The sequence below is a fragment of the Kogia breviceps genome, chromosome 1, assembly GCF_026419965.1.
Source record: "Kogia breviceps isolate mKogBre1 chromosome 1, mKogBre1 haplotype 1, whole genome shotgun sequence".
In the NCBI taxonomy this organism is placed as follows: Eukaryota; Metazoa; Chordata; class Mammalia; order Artiodactyla; family Physeteridae; genus Kogia; species Kogia breviceps.
The window spans coordinates 105,274,360-105,294,210 of record NC_081310.1 but is presented as its reverse complement, the minus strand read 5'-3'; the positions used below and the strand labels follow the sequence as shown (position 1 = coordinate 105,294,210).

At 37.1% G+C, this 19,851-nt stretch overlaps 1 protein-coding gene across 9 annotated transcripts in view; it reads left to right on the top strand.

Annotated features, from left to right (window-relative positions):
• Positions 1-19,851, top strand: part of PLPPR5 (phospholipid phosphatase related 5) — a 124,052-nt gene that overhangs the window by 82,174 nt on the left and 22,027 nt on the right. For 6 of the 9 annotated variants that reach the window (XR_010841795.1, XR_010841793.1, XR_010841799.1 and 3 more), the window contains 2 exons: positions 10,564-10,740; positions 19,532-19,651. Coding sequence is in view for 5 of the 9 variants with exons in the window: in XM_059072891.2 (XP_058928874.1) it covers positions 10,564-10,740; positions 19,532-19,651 (297 nt within the window). In the remaining 4 variants the exon portion in view is untranslated. Of the gene's footprint in view, positions 1-10,563; positions 10,741-19,531; positions 19,667-19,851 lie in introns of all 9 variants that reach the window. The other 3 variants (XM_067040362.1, XM_059072900.2, XM_067040339.1) reach the window with 1 other exon arrangement.

Genomic DNA, 19,851 nt, shown 5'->3' with positions numbered 1-19,851 from the left:
AGGGTCTGAGAAAATATTTCAAGAGATTATAGTTGAAAACTTCCCTAACATGGGACGGGAAATAGTCAGCCAAGTCCAGGAAGCACAGAGAGTCCCATACAGTTAAATCCAAGGAGAAACACACAAACACATATTAATCAAACTATCAAAAATTAAATACAAAGAAAAAATATTAAAAGCAGCAAGGGAAAAGCAACAAATAACAAACAAGGGAATCCCCATAAGGTTGACAGCTGATCTTTCAGCAGAAACTCTACAAGCCAGAAGGGAATGGCAGGACATATTTAAAGTGAAGAAAAGGAAAAACCTACAACCAAGATTACTCTACCCAGCAAGGATCTCATTCATATTTGATGGAGAAATTAAAAGCTTTACAGACAAGCAAAAGCTAAGAGAATTCAGCACCACCAAACCAGCTTTACACCAAATGCTAAAGGAACTTCTCTAGGCAAGAAACCCAAGAGAAGGAAAACACCTACAATAACACACCCAAAACAGTTAAGAAAATGGTAATAGGAACATACATATCAATAATTACCTTAAATGTGAATGTATTAAATGCTCCAACCAAAAGACATAGACTGGCTGAATGGATACAGAAACAAGACCTGTATGTATGCTGTCTACAAGAGACCCACTTCAGACCTAGGGACATACAGACTGAAAGTGAGGGGATGGAAAAAGATATTCCATGCAAATGGAAATCAAAAGAAAGCTGGAGTAGCAATTCACATATCAGACAAAATAGATTTTAAAATAAAGAGTATTACAGGAGACAAAGAAGGACACTACATAATGATCAAGAGTTCAATCCAAGAAGTAGATATAACAATTGTAAATATGTAGGCACCCAACATAGGAGCACTTCAATACATAAGGCAAATGCTAACAGCTATGAAAGGGGAAATCGACAGTAACACAATCACAGTTGGGGACTTTAACACTCCAGTTTCACCAATGTACAGATCATCCACAATGAAAATACATAAGGAAACACAAGCTTTAAATGACACGATAGAACAGATAGATTTAATTGATATTTATAGGACATTCCATCCAAAAACAAGGGAATACACTCTTCTCAAGTGCTCATGGAACATTATCCAGGAAAGATCATAACTTGGGCCACAGATCAAGCCTTGGTATATTTAAGAAAATTGAAATCATATCAAGTATCTTTTCCGACCACAATGCTATGAGACTAGATATCAATTACAGGAAAAAAAAAAACCGTAAAAAGTACAAACTCGTGGAGGCTAAACCATACACTACTGAATAACCAAGAGATCACTGAAGATACCAAAGAAGAAATCAAATACCTAGAAACAAATGACAATGAAAACATGATGACCCAAAATCTATGGGATGCAGCAAAAGCAGTTCTAAGAGGGAAGTTTATAGCAATACAATCCTACCTCAAGAAACATCTCAAATAAACAACCTAAACTTACACCTAAAGCAATTAAAGAAAGAAGAACACAAAAACCCTAAAGTTAGCAGAAGGAAAAAAATCATAAAGATCAGATCAGTAATAAATGAAGAAGAAATGAAGGAAACAATAGTAAAGAGCAATAAACCTGAAAGCTGGTTCTTTGAAAAGATAAACAAAATTGAGAAACCACTAGCCAGACTCATCAAGAAAAAAAGGGAGAAGACTCAAATCAACAGAATTAGAAATGAAAAAGGAGAAGTAACAACCGACCCTACAGAAATACAAAGAATCATGAGAGATGACTACAAGCAACTATATGCCCATAAAATGGACAGCCTGGCAGAAATGGACAAATTCTTAGAAAAGCACAACCTTCTAAGACTGAACCAGGAAGAATTAGAAAATATAAAGAGACCAATCACAAGCACTGAAGTTGAAACTGTGATTAAAAATCTTCCAACAAGCAAAAGCCCAGGACCAAGTGGCTTCACAGACAATTTCTATCAAACATTATAAAAGAGCTAACACCTCTCCTTCTCAAACACTTCCAAAATATAGCAGAAGTAGAAACACTCCCAAACTCATTCTACAAGGCCATCATCACCCCGATACCAAAACCAGACAAAGATGTCCCCAAAAGAGAAAATTGCAGGTCAGTATCACTGATGAACATAGATGCAAAAATCCTCAACAAAATACTAGCAAACAGAATCCAACAGCACATTTAAAGGTTCATACACCATGATCAAGTGGGTCTTATCCCAGGAATGCAAGGATTCTTCAATATATGCAAATCAATCAATGTGATACACCATATTAACAAATTGAAGGATAAAAACCATCTGATCATCTCAATAGATGCAGAAAAAGCTTTTGACAAATTTCAACACCCATTTATGATAAAAACCCTCCAGAAAGTAGGCATAGGGGAATTAGCATAATAAAGGCCATATATGACAAACCCACAGCCAACATTGTTCTTAGTGGTGAAAAACTGAAACCATTTCCTCTGAGATGAGGAATAAGACAAGGTTGCCCACTCTCACTACTGTTATTCAACATAGTTTTGGAAGTTTTAGTCACAGCAGTCAGAGAAGAAAAAGAAATAAACGGAATCCAAATCGGAAAAGAAGAAGTAAAGCTGTCACTGTTTGCCGATGACATGATACTATACATAGAGAACCCTAAAGATGCTACCAGAAAACTACTAGAGCTAATCAATGAATTTGGTAAAGTAGCAGGATACAAAATTAATGTACAGAAATCTCTTGCATTCCTATACACTAATGATGAAAAATCTGAAAGAGAAATTAAGGAAACACTTCCATTTACCATTGCAACAAAAAGGATAAAATACCTAGGAATAAACCTACCTAAGGAGACAAAGCTCTGTATGCAGAAAACTATAAGACACTGATGAAAGAAATTAAAGATGATACAAACAGATGGAGAGATATACCACGTTCTTGGATTGGAAGAATCAAGATTGTGAAAATGACTCTACTACCCAAAGCAATCTACAGATTCAATGCAATCCCTATCAAACTACACTGGCATTTTTCACAGAACTTGAACAAAAAATTTCACAATTTGTATTGAAACAAAAAAACCCTGAATAGCCAAAGCAATCTTGAGAAATAAAAAGACAGAGCTGGAGGAGTCAGGCTCCCGAACTTCAGACTATACTGCAAAGCTACAGTAATCAAGACACTATGGTACTGGCACAAAAACAGAAATATAGATCAGTAGAACAGGATAGAATGCCCAGAGATAAACCCACGCACATATGGTCACCTTATCTTTGATAAAGGAGGCAAGAATATACAATGGAGAAAAGACAGCCTCTTCAATAAGTGGTGCTGGGAAAACTGGACAGCTACATGTGAAAGAATGAAATTAGAACACTTCGTAACACCATACACAAAATAAACTCAAAATGGATTAAAGACCTAAATGTAAGGCCAGACACTATAAAACTCTTAGAGGAAAATATAGGAAGAATACTCTTTGACATAAATCACAGCAAGAACCTTTTTGACCTACCTCCTAGAGAAATGGAAATAAAAACAAAAATAAACAAATGAGACCTAATGAAACTTGAAAGCTTTTGCACAGCAAAGGAAACCATAAACAAGACCAAAAGACAACCCTCAGAACTAGTGAAAATATTTGCAAATGAAGCAAGTGACAAAGGATTAATCTCCAAAATTTACAAGCAGCGCATACAGCTCAATATCAAAAAAAGAAACAACCCAATCCCCAAATGGGCAGAAGAGTTAAATAGACATTTCACCATTATTAAAAATGCAGTCCCTTGGTCCCACTGTCCACGTTTCCAGTGTTCAGTAGCTCTAGCTAGTAACTACCATATTGGGCAACATTGCTCTAGAATTTCTCATCTGTTATTCAGTGTCTTAGAGGACATGCCATAAGAGAAGGACCAACATCTATCTCCCCATTTCCCTGTCTGCTAGCTCCTGGCAGCCCCCAGTCTACTCTCTGCTTGTATGGGTTTGACTATTTTAGATTGCACATACAAGTGAGATCTTGCAGTACTTGTCTTTCCTCGCCTGGCATATTTCGCTTAGCATAATGTCCTTCAGGTTGATCCATGTTTTCTCAAATGGCAGGACTTCCTTCTTTTTAATTCCTGAATAGTATTACATCTATACATACCACACAGATATAATGTATAGCAATGTAACTACACTGTATTGTATACTTGAAATTTGCTAAGAGAGTAGGTAGATCTTAAATGTACACATACACACAAAATGGTAACTATGTGAGGTAATGGTTACATTAATTAGCTTGATTATGGTGATCACTTCACAATGTACATATATATAAAAACAGCAAGTTGTATACCTTAAGTATATAGATTTTTTAAATTTGTCTATTATACCTCAATAAAACTGGAAAAAGAAAAAGAGAGATGGGCCAGTACCAATTAGAAAAGGAAGACAATGTTTGGTTTCAATAGTCAAATTTCTCTTTGTCAAAAGAGAACAGGAATTTCTAAATTCCAAAGCTACCTTTACATACCAAAAGCAAAATTTGAAGATCTGTTTATTTTATTACAAGGTAATAGTAAAGAATACACAGGATATAATATAAACAGGGTGGTACCACCAACATATAGGAGGGGAAGGTGGCAGACTTTCTCCCTCCCTCATTCTGTTCCTCTTCAGTGCAGGATGGATGCCCATGACGAAGTTTAGGTCAGTTAGGGGAAAAAAAAAAAAAATAGCTGCATGCTCTATACAATCTAGGTTTAGTACATAAAATTTATGGCTTCAGTATACCACCATTTATTGTGCTTCCCCAACACATCCCTGAAAGGTCTGAATTGTGTGTACACAAATCTGGTACAAAGTCCATGGTCTTTCTACCATTGCATTACCTCTCATCACAATTCTATTACATACCCTATCAAATACATTTACATTGCAGTTTGGCAAATTTATGATCATGGATAAGTATGGAAATAATAATAAGACTTTCAGGACACTGCACACCTGGCTTAATAAATGAACACTCCAAATTTTGTTCAATGTCTCTGTACCAATTTGCAAATAAATCTCCAGTGGAGTGCCATGGAATTCTACCCTTGACACTGCCTTGTTATTGGTGATCTGTATGGTGCTAAGAAGAAGCTGAGAGAAAGAGGACTAATTTGATAGATGTCAACCTCAAAGGTCAAAAGGGTTTTAACAAGGTGGAATGCTATTTTGAAAACAATTAAGAAATTTGATTTTAAAAAAATAATCCCAGGAATCCAAGGTAAGAAGAACTTGGTGGGACATCAGTCCATGTGAGGACTACAAACAATATGACCAGTAGTAATGCTATGTGGTTATTACAAAAACAAAAACCTGTTGCTTCTTAGGATATATGAATCAAAGTCGTCAAAACCTGGAAATCAGTTTAAAGAATCCATCCTAACCTGATTATGAATTGTAGATTCATGAGTAAGACTATAAGGGTGCAATCCGAATAAACCCACACATTATGGTCAATTAATCTATGACAAAGAAGGCAAGAATATACAATGGAGGAAAGAGTCTCTTCAATAAGTAGTGCTGGGAAAACTGGACGGCTACCATTCTCTAACACCATATACAAAAATAAACTCAAAATGGATTAAAGACCTAAATGTAAGACTGGATACTATAAAACTCCTAGAGGAAAACATAGGCAGAACACTCTTTGACATAAATCACAGCAATGTTTTTTTGGAGCAGTCTCCTAGAGTGATGGAAATAAAAACCAAAATAAACAAATGGGACCTAATTAAACTTAAAAGCTTTTGCACAGCAAAGGAAACCATAAACAAAATGAAAAGACAGCCTAAGGAATGGGAGAAAATATTTGCAAATGATACTACAGACAAGGGATTAACTTCCAAAATATGCAAACAGCTCATACAGCTTAATATCAAAAAAAAAAAAACAAAACAGCCCAATCATTTTATACATAAAGAGTTCAAGGCTTAGATAGGTTGAATAATTTGTTTAAGTAAGTGACAGAGCCAGGACTCAAACCCAAATCTCATTGGTTCCAGAGCAGGTAATCTAATCACTATGCCACAGTTATCCCTTATGGATCATGTTTACAAATTCCAGTCCATTCATTCATTCATGCATGAAGCAGATATTGATAGATTATCATAGTTTTCTTTTGACACCATGACAAAATACCACAAACTTAGGTACTTAAAACAACCCAAGGTTATTATCCTAGAGTTCCATAGATCTGAAGTCCAGCATGGTCTCACTGGGCTAAAATCAAGGTTTCAGCCTGGCTGCATCCCTTCAAGAGGGCTCTAGGGAGAATTCATTCCCTGCCTTTTCCAGCTCCCAGAGGCTATCTGAATTCCTTGGTTGGTTGCTTCCTTTCTCCATCATCAAAGACGGCAGCATAGCATCTTCAGATCTCTTTCTGACTACAGCTAGGGAAGGTTATCCACTTTTAAAGACTCATGTGATTTGGCGACATATTCACCAGTGCCTAGGATTAGACCTTTAGCATTGTGAGGGGGCTAATAGTCTTTCTATCACAGGTGCCTACCCTGTACCAGGTTTTGATCCAGGCAATATGAGATAGACAAGGAGGAGAAAGATAATAGCAACTAAACACATGCATATGCAAGACAATTTCTGATAGCGATGTGTATTTTCTAACAATAAGAGTTCAAAAATTCACTTTTCCCCAAGCATGCCATTCATGCATTCATTAATTCAACATTTTTGAATACCTACTACATAAAAGGAGGTCTATGCATTTCAGCTAGAATGGTGAATGGACAGAGGTTTTATTCTAATGGAATATTCTCATGGAGGCAACAGATATTCATACACAGAAATAGGGAACATGATTTTAAATAGTGACAAATGCTATGAAGAAAATACTCCATACTCGTTCTCTTGTGCCTTTCCATTTTTCATTTATTCGTTCTTTTATTTAGTAAGTCTAGTAAGTCTTTTGAGTGCTTACTGTGTTTCAGGCAAAGTGCTAAGCTCAGGGCTTACAGTGCAGACTCCAGATTTGGCTTCTGTGTCCTGACTGTAGTGAAGGGAACAACTCAAATTAGTATAAACCACACATTGTGGTAAGTGTTCTGGGAGAGGACGACGCAGGTGCTTGGGGAGTGCATAGCAGGGTTACAGATGCTCTCCCTGGGTCTAGGACACCTTTTCCCCCCATTTCCCCTTTGCCAGGAACTCGTACTTATCCTTCTGGATCTAACCTAGATGGCTCCTCTTTGAATAACAGTTTCAGGTGTATAGTAAGTGCTTAACAAACACAAACATTTGTGTTTTTATTTTTGTTTTATAATAGTATTGTTTTAAAATTGTACAGTGCTTTCTCATTTACCCAAGAGATAGGTTAATATTCTCACAAGTGAGTCCATTCACTTTACTACATGAGCATTGAGATTATATTTTAGTAAAAGCAAACAAGTAAGCAAAACCCCTTTATATGTGTGTCAATTATTGTATATATTGTATAAGCAAGGAAAAAACTGTGTAGAAGAATATACACCTCGCTGTTAGCTGGTAGCAAATGACTGGTTTTAACTTTCTGCATCTTGGGGCTAATAGATATTCATGGGATTGATGAATAAGAACTGCCTAATAATGGCTAAATGGCTTGGCCTTTAAGGTAGTGAGCATTCACTGACCCATGAGGACTGAGCAGATACCATCCTGCTCAGATTATATACCCTTCTGTTTGTGTTTTATTTTAGCTACATTTTGACATCTGGTTAACCTTGATGATTTCATAAGTGAATTAAAAACCAAGAGAGCATAAATAATCAATTCCTGTCCTGTGTCCAACTTGCTTAATAGATTCTCATGCTATAATTTCCTCTTCTGCAAATTAGGTATAATAGACCTTCTGTCAGAATAACACAATTAGACTGGTTAAAAGGCACTTACATTCATAAAGTACCAAAAAGTTCCCTAGTACATATAAGTGCAAACTCAAATTTTTCTTTTGTGACATCCATGTCAACTGATTATACAGAAAAATCTGTGCATTATAAAGCACTACAGTGATCCACTTTAAAGTTGAAATTATTTGAAGAAATGTCATCCTTCTCCCATAACGCTTAAAATTCAATTTTCTTCTATTCTGGTTCTGGACATTAAGTGAGGATCTGGTGGGGAAGAGCCAAATCCCAGGCTATTCCTAATATAGAAGCCTTTCCATGAGTTTGCATAGTGGCCAGACTGTGTCTTGGGACCCTTTATAAACAATGCTTAAGTCATAGAGCATCTTAGGAATGAACTCAAATTCAAGAGACACTTCAGAGGATTGTAGCCCAAGGTCACAGATTACTATAGGTCTACACAACTTGGATAAGTTAGGGCTGAGCTCTACCTGAGATGGCCTCTGTGGTTGAAGGAGAAGGCAACGTTTTCCAAAGCCATACAGACTCCGTAGAAGATTTCCCACACAAACCACATAATACTACTTCCTACTTCTTCCTAATAGTAGAGTATGGATGTAGCCTCACAGCTATGTACTATGGTGGCCTTCTTTCCCCTATTTTTAATTTCATTTCTCTTGCATTCACTGATACTTAGCTTATGTCCATTTTCTCTAGGCAAGAAAGCAATCAAGAAAGAAACGAAGGTTAAAGGCACCAAAGTGCTTTACCCCTACTTCCCATTGACATCTCTCCTTCTCAAAAGTGCCACCCCCAATAGTTAAGTTGTATATTCTTCATAGTAAGCTTTGTCTTGAGTCAATTTTTTCATCTAAAAAATGAAGGTAATGATTTCTTACTAATATGGTTATTTTGAGGATTTAATAAGTAAAGTAAAATGCTTAGAACATTGCCTTGAACAGCCATTGCTCATTAAATCATAGCTATAATAATTATTAGCGGTATTAATACTATTCAGTTATCATTTCACATTCATTTTGTTTTAATAAGGATAGCATGTCTTTAGCGTTCTGACAGATGTGAAGAAATGCAAAGGTAAGAAGTCAGTAATCAGCCGCATAGCTGTGTTACAGGAAATCCCACAAGCAGCTCAAATTTCACTCCCTGTTTATATGCACGAGTCAGATAAGGACTTACTCTATTGGTGAGTCACTGGACACCTGAACTGGTGTGATATTCTTGCCTTGTTACTCATGTGGGCAAAACTCTTTAATATATTCTCTCAGAATGGCAAAAGCACCATTTTCTCTTTCTCATCTCCTCCTGTTTCCCTCTCGTGTATACTTATTCTTTTTAACTGAGATTATTTAGCTCTTTCAAGCACAGGCTTAGAATACACAGACATAGCTCTGAAGGTCATAGGCCCAAAATGGAGATAATCCAGCTTTTTTTTTTTCCTAGAGTATCGGGACCAGTGATAGATTGCAAAGAGCTAGAACTTGGCTAGGTAGAAGCCTTGTATCACATGAACTGTTTAAATATTCATACAGTGTGTACTGGCAGCTAACAGGGCTGCAAATTTGCCCAGAAAAAAAAAAGAGAAAAGATAATTACTGAATTTCATAGCATTCTACAATGGCTGCCATGAACTAAAAGCGTAAGTGCTGATTTTGGTTTAATCTCTTAGGCAAATGTATTTTTTATTCAACTGAGGACAATAGGCAAGTGGTTATACGCATTTCTAAGTATTTTTCTGATTATATTATCAGTATCAGATTTTAACATTAATATCATAAAAACTGATTGCACTGTCAAAGCCATCTCCTTAAGAATTACTTTACTAGTGACTTGAAATGATAACTGACACATTTCCTTCACAGTCAACAGATTCACTCATATAGGAACACATGGTTTAAGTTATGAGCAATTGAGCTATAGAATAAATCAGATTAGGGGAAAGACTGGGTTTTTTGAGCATGGTGGCTCACAACTTGAAGACATTTCATTCTGTGCAATCAGCTGACACTTAATTGTTCTTCATTAGCATATGTGAAGATGCCAAAAATGTAGGTGTTTACTAATTGTTTTGTTTTGGCTTTAGCTGACACATTTCCCCCATCATAGTTAAATTTTTTTTGTTGTAATGCTGGTTGATAAAATTTGGTTAAAACACAGTAATTTCACAATTTCAGGTAACAGCATAAAAGGAAACCTTGGCACTGTGTTGAACTTTAAATTCTTTTTTCAAAGTAGTATCTGTTTAGTGGAAATCCACTCCATTTTGTTTTTTATAGCTATACTCACAAGTTCTAATATTTATAATGTATGCATCCTCTCCATATGGTATACAAAAGTGTAAACATTAAAAACATTCATTCATCAGTTTTCCCCTTCTAATAGTATTGATCTAAAATGTAAATTCAGATGAAACAAGAATAAGTACATTAAAAGTTAAAAAAAGTCACTTGGAATGTCTGCACTCAGTATCTTAGATAATTACTATTACATAAGAATTGACCATTAGTCAATATAAGGTAAGTAAAATTAACTAATCATTACTTTTAAACTCTACTTTTAAGAAACTTCTTTCAAAAAATTCATAAACTTCAGTTAATTATTTGAACTATATAGGCATATCTATGTCAATAAATATATATATGTACAGACACATATATGAGGTGTATATCAAGGAAATACGTTCATGGAAAGTCATGTTTTTCATTTACTATTTCAGATGTACATTACCAACACAATCAAAGCCAAAGGAACAAGACTTGCTAAGCCCGTTCTATGCCTGGGCTTAATGTGTTTGGCCTTTCTTACGGGGCTCAACAGAGTAGCAGAATATCGAAATCATTGGTCTGATGTGATAGCAGGCTTTCTGGTTGGAATATCTATAGCAGTATTTCTGGTAAGTGCAAATTTCTTTAAATATAATTTGTTTTTTAATTAACATGTATAACCACCTATTAGAAAATACAGGTGTGAATCACTGGGTTTAGTTGTCAAAAGGTGGTATAACAAATAGAAATATATATGTTTTAAGTCATTCATTTCTTCCTGCTCCCTCGTTTATTCTGCCTAAAGTCAGGTTTGGGGGTGAAGAAAACGCCTTGGGTTGGCCAAAATGTTCGTTTGGGTTTTTGGTAACATCTTACGGGAAACCCGAACGAACTTTTTGGCCAACCCAATATATTCTACATTTAAAGGTGAACAAAATATTTTCATGTAAAATGGAACGGGACTAAAAACACTCACACCTCCCCAGATGGTTTTTAAAACTGGGTTGTTTGAATATTTTAAAAGTTTCCTCATGGCACTTTGCATCCTGGAGTATGTAGACCATCCCAAAGTGCCCTGGTGCCTCGGCGCAGTACTCTCAGTGAGCCGCCAAGTCTCAGCACCTGATAACAGGTGAATCTCACTTGTGAGATGAACCGATTCCCTGCAGTGACTGAAAACCCAGGGATAGTTTCCAAGACAATGTCGCGCAAATCAGATTTTGCCAAGGAGTGAAGAGCATACATAGTGACTTCTGATGAAGTCATCTCAACTCTTATGATAAAATCCCCTTGGAATATTTCTATAGGTTTTAGTTGTTGGAAAATATACTTGAGTCTGGCTGTAGAATTAATCAATCCATTATAAGTATGGATATTATACCCAGATGGAAAAATGTGTAGACTACTGTATAAATCAAAACATATTTTTGCATTGACACATTATAAGAAACACTTTATTTTAATTTTAATTACATTTAAATTGTTTCTCCAGAGTAACTTTCCTTCTTCAGCTTATTTTCACTAGTTCATAAGCAGTAAGCAAAAACTTATATGAACCTTTCTTCTACCAAAGATTTGGGCATGATCTATGTGCCAGGCATTTTAGGAGGTTATTTCTTCTAGAACTTCTTGTGGTAAAGTGGTGACTATCCCCTGATCCCTCTCTAGACCCTGTGCTGCTTTTCTTGCTGATGTCACTCCCTCTGATGTCCAAAGTCCTGGGAGACTTAGGCTCACACCCCTGTTTCCCAGAGATACCCTGTAGCCTCAGGAAAACTGGGGCCCACCCACGCTTGGGCCAAAACCTTTCCCTTGCTGTCACGTATCACAGTTGAAACAGGTTAACTTTTTATAAAACAAAACAAAACTAAAAGCATCTTACATAAATCCTAAGAAAATAATCAGAGGCAGGGCAAAGAGCATACCAAAAGTCAAAGTTTTAAAACACTGCTGTCAGATGTAACTGCGTCTCAGCTCTACGGGTCCAGAACATCTTTGCTAGCATCTCATCAGGCTTCATCTGATCCTCCTGTGGCTGTTACCATCTTCCCTTTACTGCCAGTGAACATCATGACACCCTACATTGCGAAATCTAGAGCCCTCATGTCTTCCTTGTCACTTCCTTATCTGAGAACCATGTGGTGAATGATGAGTTGGACAACGGATACCCCTTGGGTTCAAGACCCTCCTACTGCACATATTGAGAACATTCCACACGCCCCTTCAGACATTCCCATGCACCCAGGAAAAGGACCTTATAAAAAGGTCACGTGAAAATGCTTTAACCACATAATGACTAAACAAGGTTTTATACATTCATTCCCAACTGTTTATGAATGGAGTGCCTACAGGCGCCAGGCAAGGTGTCAAGAACTGGGCCTGCAAGGGGGCTCAGATAAACATGACCTGTCTTCTGTGGGAATCTGTTTCCGGGGTCAGGCGGTAATAGTCAGGTTATCCCCTCAAACGTTCCCTCCCTCTCTTCCTTCATGAAACAAACATTTACTGAGACCCTATTCTAGTCCAGGCACTGTGCTTGGTGCTGGGAATAAATACACAAAAAAGATACAATCCAGTTACTCAAGTAGATCACAGTCAGGTGGGACAAGATGGACACAGAGAGTTCTATAGAGGGTAAATGTAATGGTAGAGGTACATATACTCAAGAGATCTACCCTGTTGGGATTAGGGACAAGTCAGAAAGAGGAGATAATTTATAAACTTGAAAAGTTTGTAAAGCAGGTAGGTCTAGCCTGAGGCATAAGGAATGAGGGGCAAAAAGCACAGTGCACAGAGGCAGTATGAAATGCTTCATAAAATAAGTATGTATGAAGCCTCTCCTATAGTCTAGGCCCAAGGCGCCATGTGCATCTGAGAGAACATGGCACCCGGAAATGGTACCAGTCATCCAGCACGGGTGACAAGAAAGGGGAATGGAATAGCACACAAGGGAATACCCTGAATGGCCTTGTATGTTATGACAATAACATAGACTTTTGTTTAAAAACATAGCTGATTTGGGAGCCTCTGTCAGGGTCCAAGTGAATTGAAACAGAAAAACAGCCTGGTTGAATCTGAATCCTAGCTTCTTTATCTACTCAGTTTGTGCCTTTAAGCAACCCTCAGTTTCTTCCTCTTTAAAGGAGGCTATAAACAGCCTCCTTAAAGGATTATTACAAGGATTTATAAAGGTTAAACAAAATGGTGTGTATATTCAGTGCATGGCCACATGGATGACTGAAATAATTTCTGTAAGTGAGAGTTTGTTTCCTCTCAGTCCTTTTACTTTCTGATAAGATTTGTGCTTTGGGGAAAATATGTTTTCTGGAAAATAAAACTCCAGGTGAAGATAGAGGAGACAAGTTATGCAGAACCAGGGAAATAAGATGGCACAAATCGGGCCTCTGAGGACACAGAGAGAGGGGAGGCTATCGGGAGGTATTTGGGAGGGGGAATGTTTTGGAGCTTGATGGAACATTGGGGATGATGAGGATGAAGCAGGAAGCATTCTATGATGATTCTCGGATTTCTCATTTTGGCAACTAAGTAGAATATTTATTTCTAGCAGTGACTACAGCTCTGGCTTACAATATGCTGGGGTGTTTCCAGTCATCCTACGGTGTGTGCAAATCAGTAAAATGATTCCAAAATAAAATTAACACTAACCTACTCCAAGCCTCTGCGTGTCAGTTGAAGGCATTCACGTCCCCCATCACGTACACCTGGTGTCTAGCGTTTGCCCTTGACTCACTCTCCTCCTTCACCCCCACACCCAGTGATTGATCTAATTCCAGTTCATTTCCACCACAGGGTCTTTCTCCCATGTCGTATTTCTGTACTGTTCTGACCATAGCCTCTCGATTTTAGAGATCAAAACTTCTTACCTCTATTATATCAATGGGTTCCTAGCTGCCTGGTCACTTCAGACTCTCCTCCAAATACCTCACATTCTGCTTCATACACAGGATACCATAATCCATTGCCAATAACAAAGCAAAACAAACAGACAAACAAACAAAACCCTCTTTCCTGCTGCATTAGATCAGACACTTCCATTGAACTTCTGGGATCCTCCATAGTCTGGCTTCACTCTTCCCGGCCAAATTTATGTTTTTCTCATTACAGTGGAACTCCCGCACTTGGAATCCAGTCAGTTTCCTTCCTCTCTTACACAGATAGGCTCTGTCTGGCCTGTGCGTTGCCTCAGCTGAAAAACCCACTCCTCTGTATAGTTTAGAGAGCAAAACAGGAGTGGGAGTCAGACAAACCTAGGTTGAATCCTTCTGTTGTCGCTTTTTCTTTTTGCCACTTTTGCTGGATGTGTGACATCATACAAGTCACTCAGCTCCTCATCATCCCTAAAATAGTGAGGCCTCCCCTGAACTGTATTTAAAGTGATTACCCCTCCCCAAGGACTCCTTTTCTCATTTCCTATTCACTTTTCTCCACTGCATAATTCAACTTTTAATATACCACATATAATATTTTGGGTTTTGTTTTTTGCTATCAAACCCACTGGAATGTAAGCCACTCACAGAGAAGGTGTTTATTTCTTTTCATCACTGTGTATTCTCAGTATTGGGTCTGGTACATAGGAGGTTCTCAGGAAATATTTGATGAATGAATGAATAAACTGTTTTATTTACTTCCCAGAGCTCTTTTGAGGGTTAAGGGAAATCACATATATAGTAAAGGCAGTCGAGTGTGTGGTACAGAGAAGGCTCTAGGTATCATGGTCTTCATCTTTGATGACTGTATTCAAATCCTTTATGCCCTTGAGATTTTTCTTAGACAAATCCCAGCTTCCCCAGGAAGTGTCCCTGATGACATGGTTCTCCCATTTTTCCTGAATTTCCACTGCACTTGAAGTCAGTCCTGTTACAATCTAACAAGTAATTACCTTCTGTAGTAAATTTATTATTCTTATCTCATGTGACTTTTCTTCAAAGTTAGAGAACGCAATCCCCAAGCTTAGGAAAATACAAAGCAAATACTAGTTGAACAATAGGTGTAGATTGACTAATATTGTTTTATAAAAATGTGTGCCTCAAAGCACTTACAAAAAAGATGCATATTAGTGTCCAGCAGAAAAGTTCAAGTTTACTGAGCCAAAGCAAAAGCTTGTCGGGTGGACATATGTAATATCATCATCATAAAAATAGGAATTATTTGAATACTCTTTACTATATTAACTCAATTAATCCTCATAACAGCATGTTGAGAGGTAGTTATTATTGTCCTCATTTTTCAGATAAGAGAAACAGGTCTCGTTATATTAAGTAACTTGCCTGGGCTCACAAAGTTAGTAAATGAGAGAGCCCAGGATTAAGCCCCAGGCCTGTCTGACCCCAAAGCCCATGCACTTAGCCCCATACAACGGAGATGTTTTATTTGCCACAAGGAAGAGAGAAAATGATCCACAGATGGATCAGATTAATTTATTATCACTGCCAGAAAAAGGAAACAAAAATCTATATGTAATGGTGACTTAGGAGCGTCATTTTATGGAAGAGAGGGTAGAATTACACTCACGGAAACCACTAATGTAAAAATAGAATGTTTCAAAAGAAAATCACTTTAAATTGTACAGGAATGTTTGAAAATTTGAGAATTTTTAGGCTGGATACATACATGCTCATTCATTAATCTGTTCATTCACGGTGGCACTGAGAATACAATACTGATCAGAAAAAAAACTGTGTCTGCTACCATGGAGCTGATAACCTTGAAAGAGAATCACATCAACCAAAATACTATGCTAACAGATGTATAATTTCATATAGAGATAGGTGCTTGGATGAAAAGAATCACAGGTCCTTGTCAGCAAACAAACAAACAAAAACAGCCTGGGGTCAAGGAAGACTAGTAAGGAAGTGGAGAGGAGATGGTGATACCACAGATGAGTAAGATATGGTTGCCAAAGACAGTGGAGATGAGTATTGCAAGCAAAAGGCAGTGAAAGGGAACAGAAGGTGTTTGGATAACTAAGAAGGAAGGTTGAAAGGCGGGCCAGAGTTTACACTTTAAGAGAAATGAGAAGTCAAGCCACAAAGTGGTTTTAAGAAGGTTGACATTGGGCTTCCCTGGTGGCGCAGTGGTTGAGAGTCTGCCTGCCGATGCAGGGGACACAGGTTCATGCCCCGGTCTGGGAAGATCCCACATGCCGCGGAGCCGCTGGGCCTGTGAGCCATGGCCGCTGAGCCTGCGCTCCACAACGGGAGAGGTCACAACAGTGAGAGGCCCGAGTACCGCAAAAAAAGAAAAAAAAAAAAAAGAAGGTTGACATGATACAATTGGCATTTTGGAAAGACCATTCTCACTACTTTGTAGAAAGGGATCAGAGGGAGCCAAGATTGGATTTAGGGAGACTTTAGAAAGCCATGCAGGAATTCAGGCAAGTGGTGGTGATTGCTTAATCGATGGAGTCGGTGTCGGAGATAGAACAAAGCAGATATAAGAAATCAAAATCTTGGGCTTCCCTGGTCGCGCAGTGGTTGAGAATCCGCCTGCTGATGCAGGGGACATGGGTTCGTGCCCCGGTCCGGGAGGATCCCACATGCCGCAGAGTGGCTGGGCCCCTGAGGCATGGCCGCTGAGCCTGCGCGGCGTCCGGAGCCTGTGCTCCGCAACGGGAGAGGCCATAACAGTGAGAGGCCCGCGTACCATAAAAAACAAACAAACAAACAAAAAAGAAATCAAAATCTTTAGGAAGGATAATGAAGCAAATTGAGTGACTGGTTGAGTATAGGAGGTGTCCAAGTTTTCAGCCTCGTGCAGCTGCATTAGGGGAACGGGAATGTGAGGGGTATTGCCTTTCCCTGAGAGAGTCCAGAAAAAGATCAAGTTTTGGAGTAAGGCCAGGAGATGGGCACATCTTGGCTTTTATTTTGAACATTTGTTGAATTTTTTCATACCTTTGCCAACCAAAGAAATGGAGCTAACTTGCTAATCTATTGCAACCTCTTCACTTACAAATTGAGAAGACTGAGACCCAGAGGACTGTTCAAGAACTTACAGACTCAGGATCAAAAAACCAGGTCAACTGCTTTTCTTTGAGAATTTTTCTAATAGGATATCAGTTTCATACTTGTGAACATTACAAAACTTACAAAATATTTGAATATGATTCTAGGGAGGATTTGGTAATTTCCTTCCTTATGATTTAAATAATAACAGTAATGAAGAGTAATCATTATGCTAATAGATGCTTTAATGAATATCTACTCTGTGTTAGGCATTTAAATATTTCACATGTGAATTCTTAGCTGCTTCAATGGGGTGTTGTCCTGACCCTCAATTAAGGCAAAGAGATAGCTGATAATACCTTTCAAAAAGTTTTCCAAACCTAAATAGCATTAAAAGCAATTATACTAATTTCAGTAGCCCATATTAACTCTAGATGAATGTTTCTTCATCTAATGACTTCCTTTTGTCTATGTACATAGTTATTTTAGCAAATTTTAATTCAGAAGAATTTGTAGTAATGTTTTTCATCTGCCAATTTTCCATTAATTTATAACATTAATGAAAAGGGAAATGTGAATGTGTGTGTATATATGTCATGAAATGGGTATGAAACTGCTGTTTGTTATGTTGTCATTGGCTAAAATTCTTGATTATATTCTTTGTGCTCTTAGCAGTAGTCAGTTGGCAAACTACAGCCCATAGGCAAAATTTGGCCTGCTGCTTATTTTTTTTAAAACTTTTAATTTTATATTGGAGTATAGTTGATTAACAATGTTGTGATAGCTTCAGGTGTACAGCACAGTGATTCAGTTATACATATGCATTTATGTATTCTTTTTCAAATTCTTTTCCCAATTAGGTTGTTACAGATTATTGAGCAGAGTTCCCTGTTCTATACAGTAGGTCCTTGTTGATTATCCATTTTAAATATAGCAGTGTGATAAGTTGTATTGGACACTGATATGCCTATTCCTATATGAATTGCCTCTGGCTGCTTTCATGCCAAAATGGCAGAGCTGAGTACTTGCTGCAGAGATTGTATGCCTGCAAAATCAAAAATGTATACTATCTGCCTGTTACAGACAAAGCACTATCTATTAGTCCTTTGCAGGGTCAACATTTGATAAAAGGATTATCAAGTACCCATCTCTAAGCCTTTGCCATCCCTAACTTTGAATATCTTGATGGCAGTGATGAAGCTGAGGTATCAATTTATCAGGCTTTGATCTATGCTTCTGATCTGTAATTATTCAAGGAAGTGGAAGGATAATAAGTATATAGCAATTTGCAAGGAAATTTTTTTTTCTGAGATAAAGTCTCAGAGTATGTGTTATTTTGTAGATTTGAAAATTTTATTTAAAAACTGGAGAGTAACCAGGATCTAATTGGCCTTTGAAAATATTCAGTAATGAGCCCTACTAAAGGAAAGGCTTTCCAATGGAGGATTTGTGAAAAATATACAGGGTAAATTTATACTTGTATAGTAAGCATTTATTTTTAAAAATGAATGTTAGGTTATATAAACTGCAAGTTAAGTTCTATATTTTGGTTTGATAATAGAATATAAAACCCAGAAAAAGAAGGCTCAAGAATAACTTACCCATTCGTTCAATATAAGCAAATAATAGCAAATAATTTTCCTGAATTGTTTACATCACTATTTCTTAAGGTTTGACTCACCTGCATCAGCAGCTTCAGGAATGCCTTTTAAAAGTGGCAACTCCTAGGCCTTATCCTTCATCTGTGAAATCAGAATTTTTAGGGGAGGGCTTAGGAATGTGCCTTTTTTAAAGTGCCAGAACTTTATTTTATGCACACTAGAATATGAGAACTTCTGGTTTAATTCAAATTTTGTCACTTATGGGATACAATCAATTGAAACAAGGGCCAGTTTCCTTTATGTAGAAGGTCTTCTATTTCAGTGGTAGCAGTAGTAAGCTATTGTTGAAATGCCAAATATATGTGGGATACAATAATAGACAATAAATTAAGTTAATTAAAGGATGCTACTAAATTAGAAAGTGCCAATTGTAGAAGGTTTATTATGAATGTAATGATCTTAAAGCAATGGGAAATAATTAGCATTTAAATTAAGTTGTAGGTTAGTCACAATAAGGAAAGGTTAGCTTGCTATGAATTTTTATAGGGTTATGATCTTATTTTTGGATTGATTTGAGCATTGACTATAACCTAATTTAATGAAAATTTTGGAATAATAAAATTGTCATTATTAACTGGGCTACATATTAATTGATGAATGTTCTTGAACATGCTTGCACTGGATTAACCATTAAAATTTACACAAGATAAATCTGGATGTAAAGTTATAGACATGTAATATTTTAGTAATTCTAATACTTTATTACTATGATTAGATTTATTAGACTATTCACAAGGGTCATAGTTATAAGGAGCATGGCTTTGCTTTAACTGTATTTTTTCCCAAAATTTTAGGTCGTGTGTGTGGTAAATAATTTCAAAGGAAGACAACCAGAAAATGAGCATATACACACAGATAATCTGGCCCAGATGCCAATGATCAGCATTCCTCGAGTAGAAAGTCCTTTGGAAAAGGTAACATCTGTACAGGTGATTCATAATTTAAATTCTAAATGTGATTGTTAGAGCAAATGAATAATTACTCTTGAGAGTTCCTACACAGTCATTTTTGATTTACTAAAACAAGCTCAGAGTCTAATGTGGTATTTAGCAAGAATTTAGTGACTGAATACAACATCTTAGAAAAATGCATATCACATGGAAAACATTTCTTC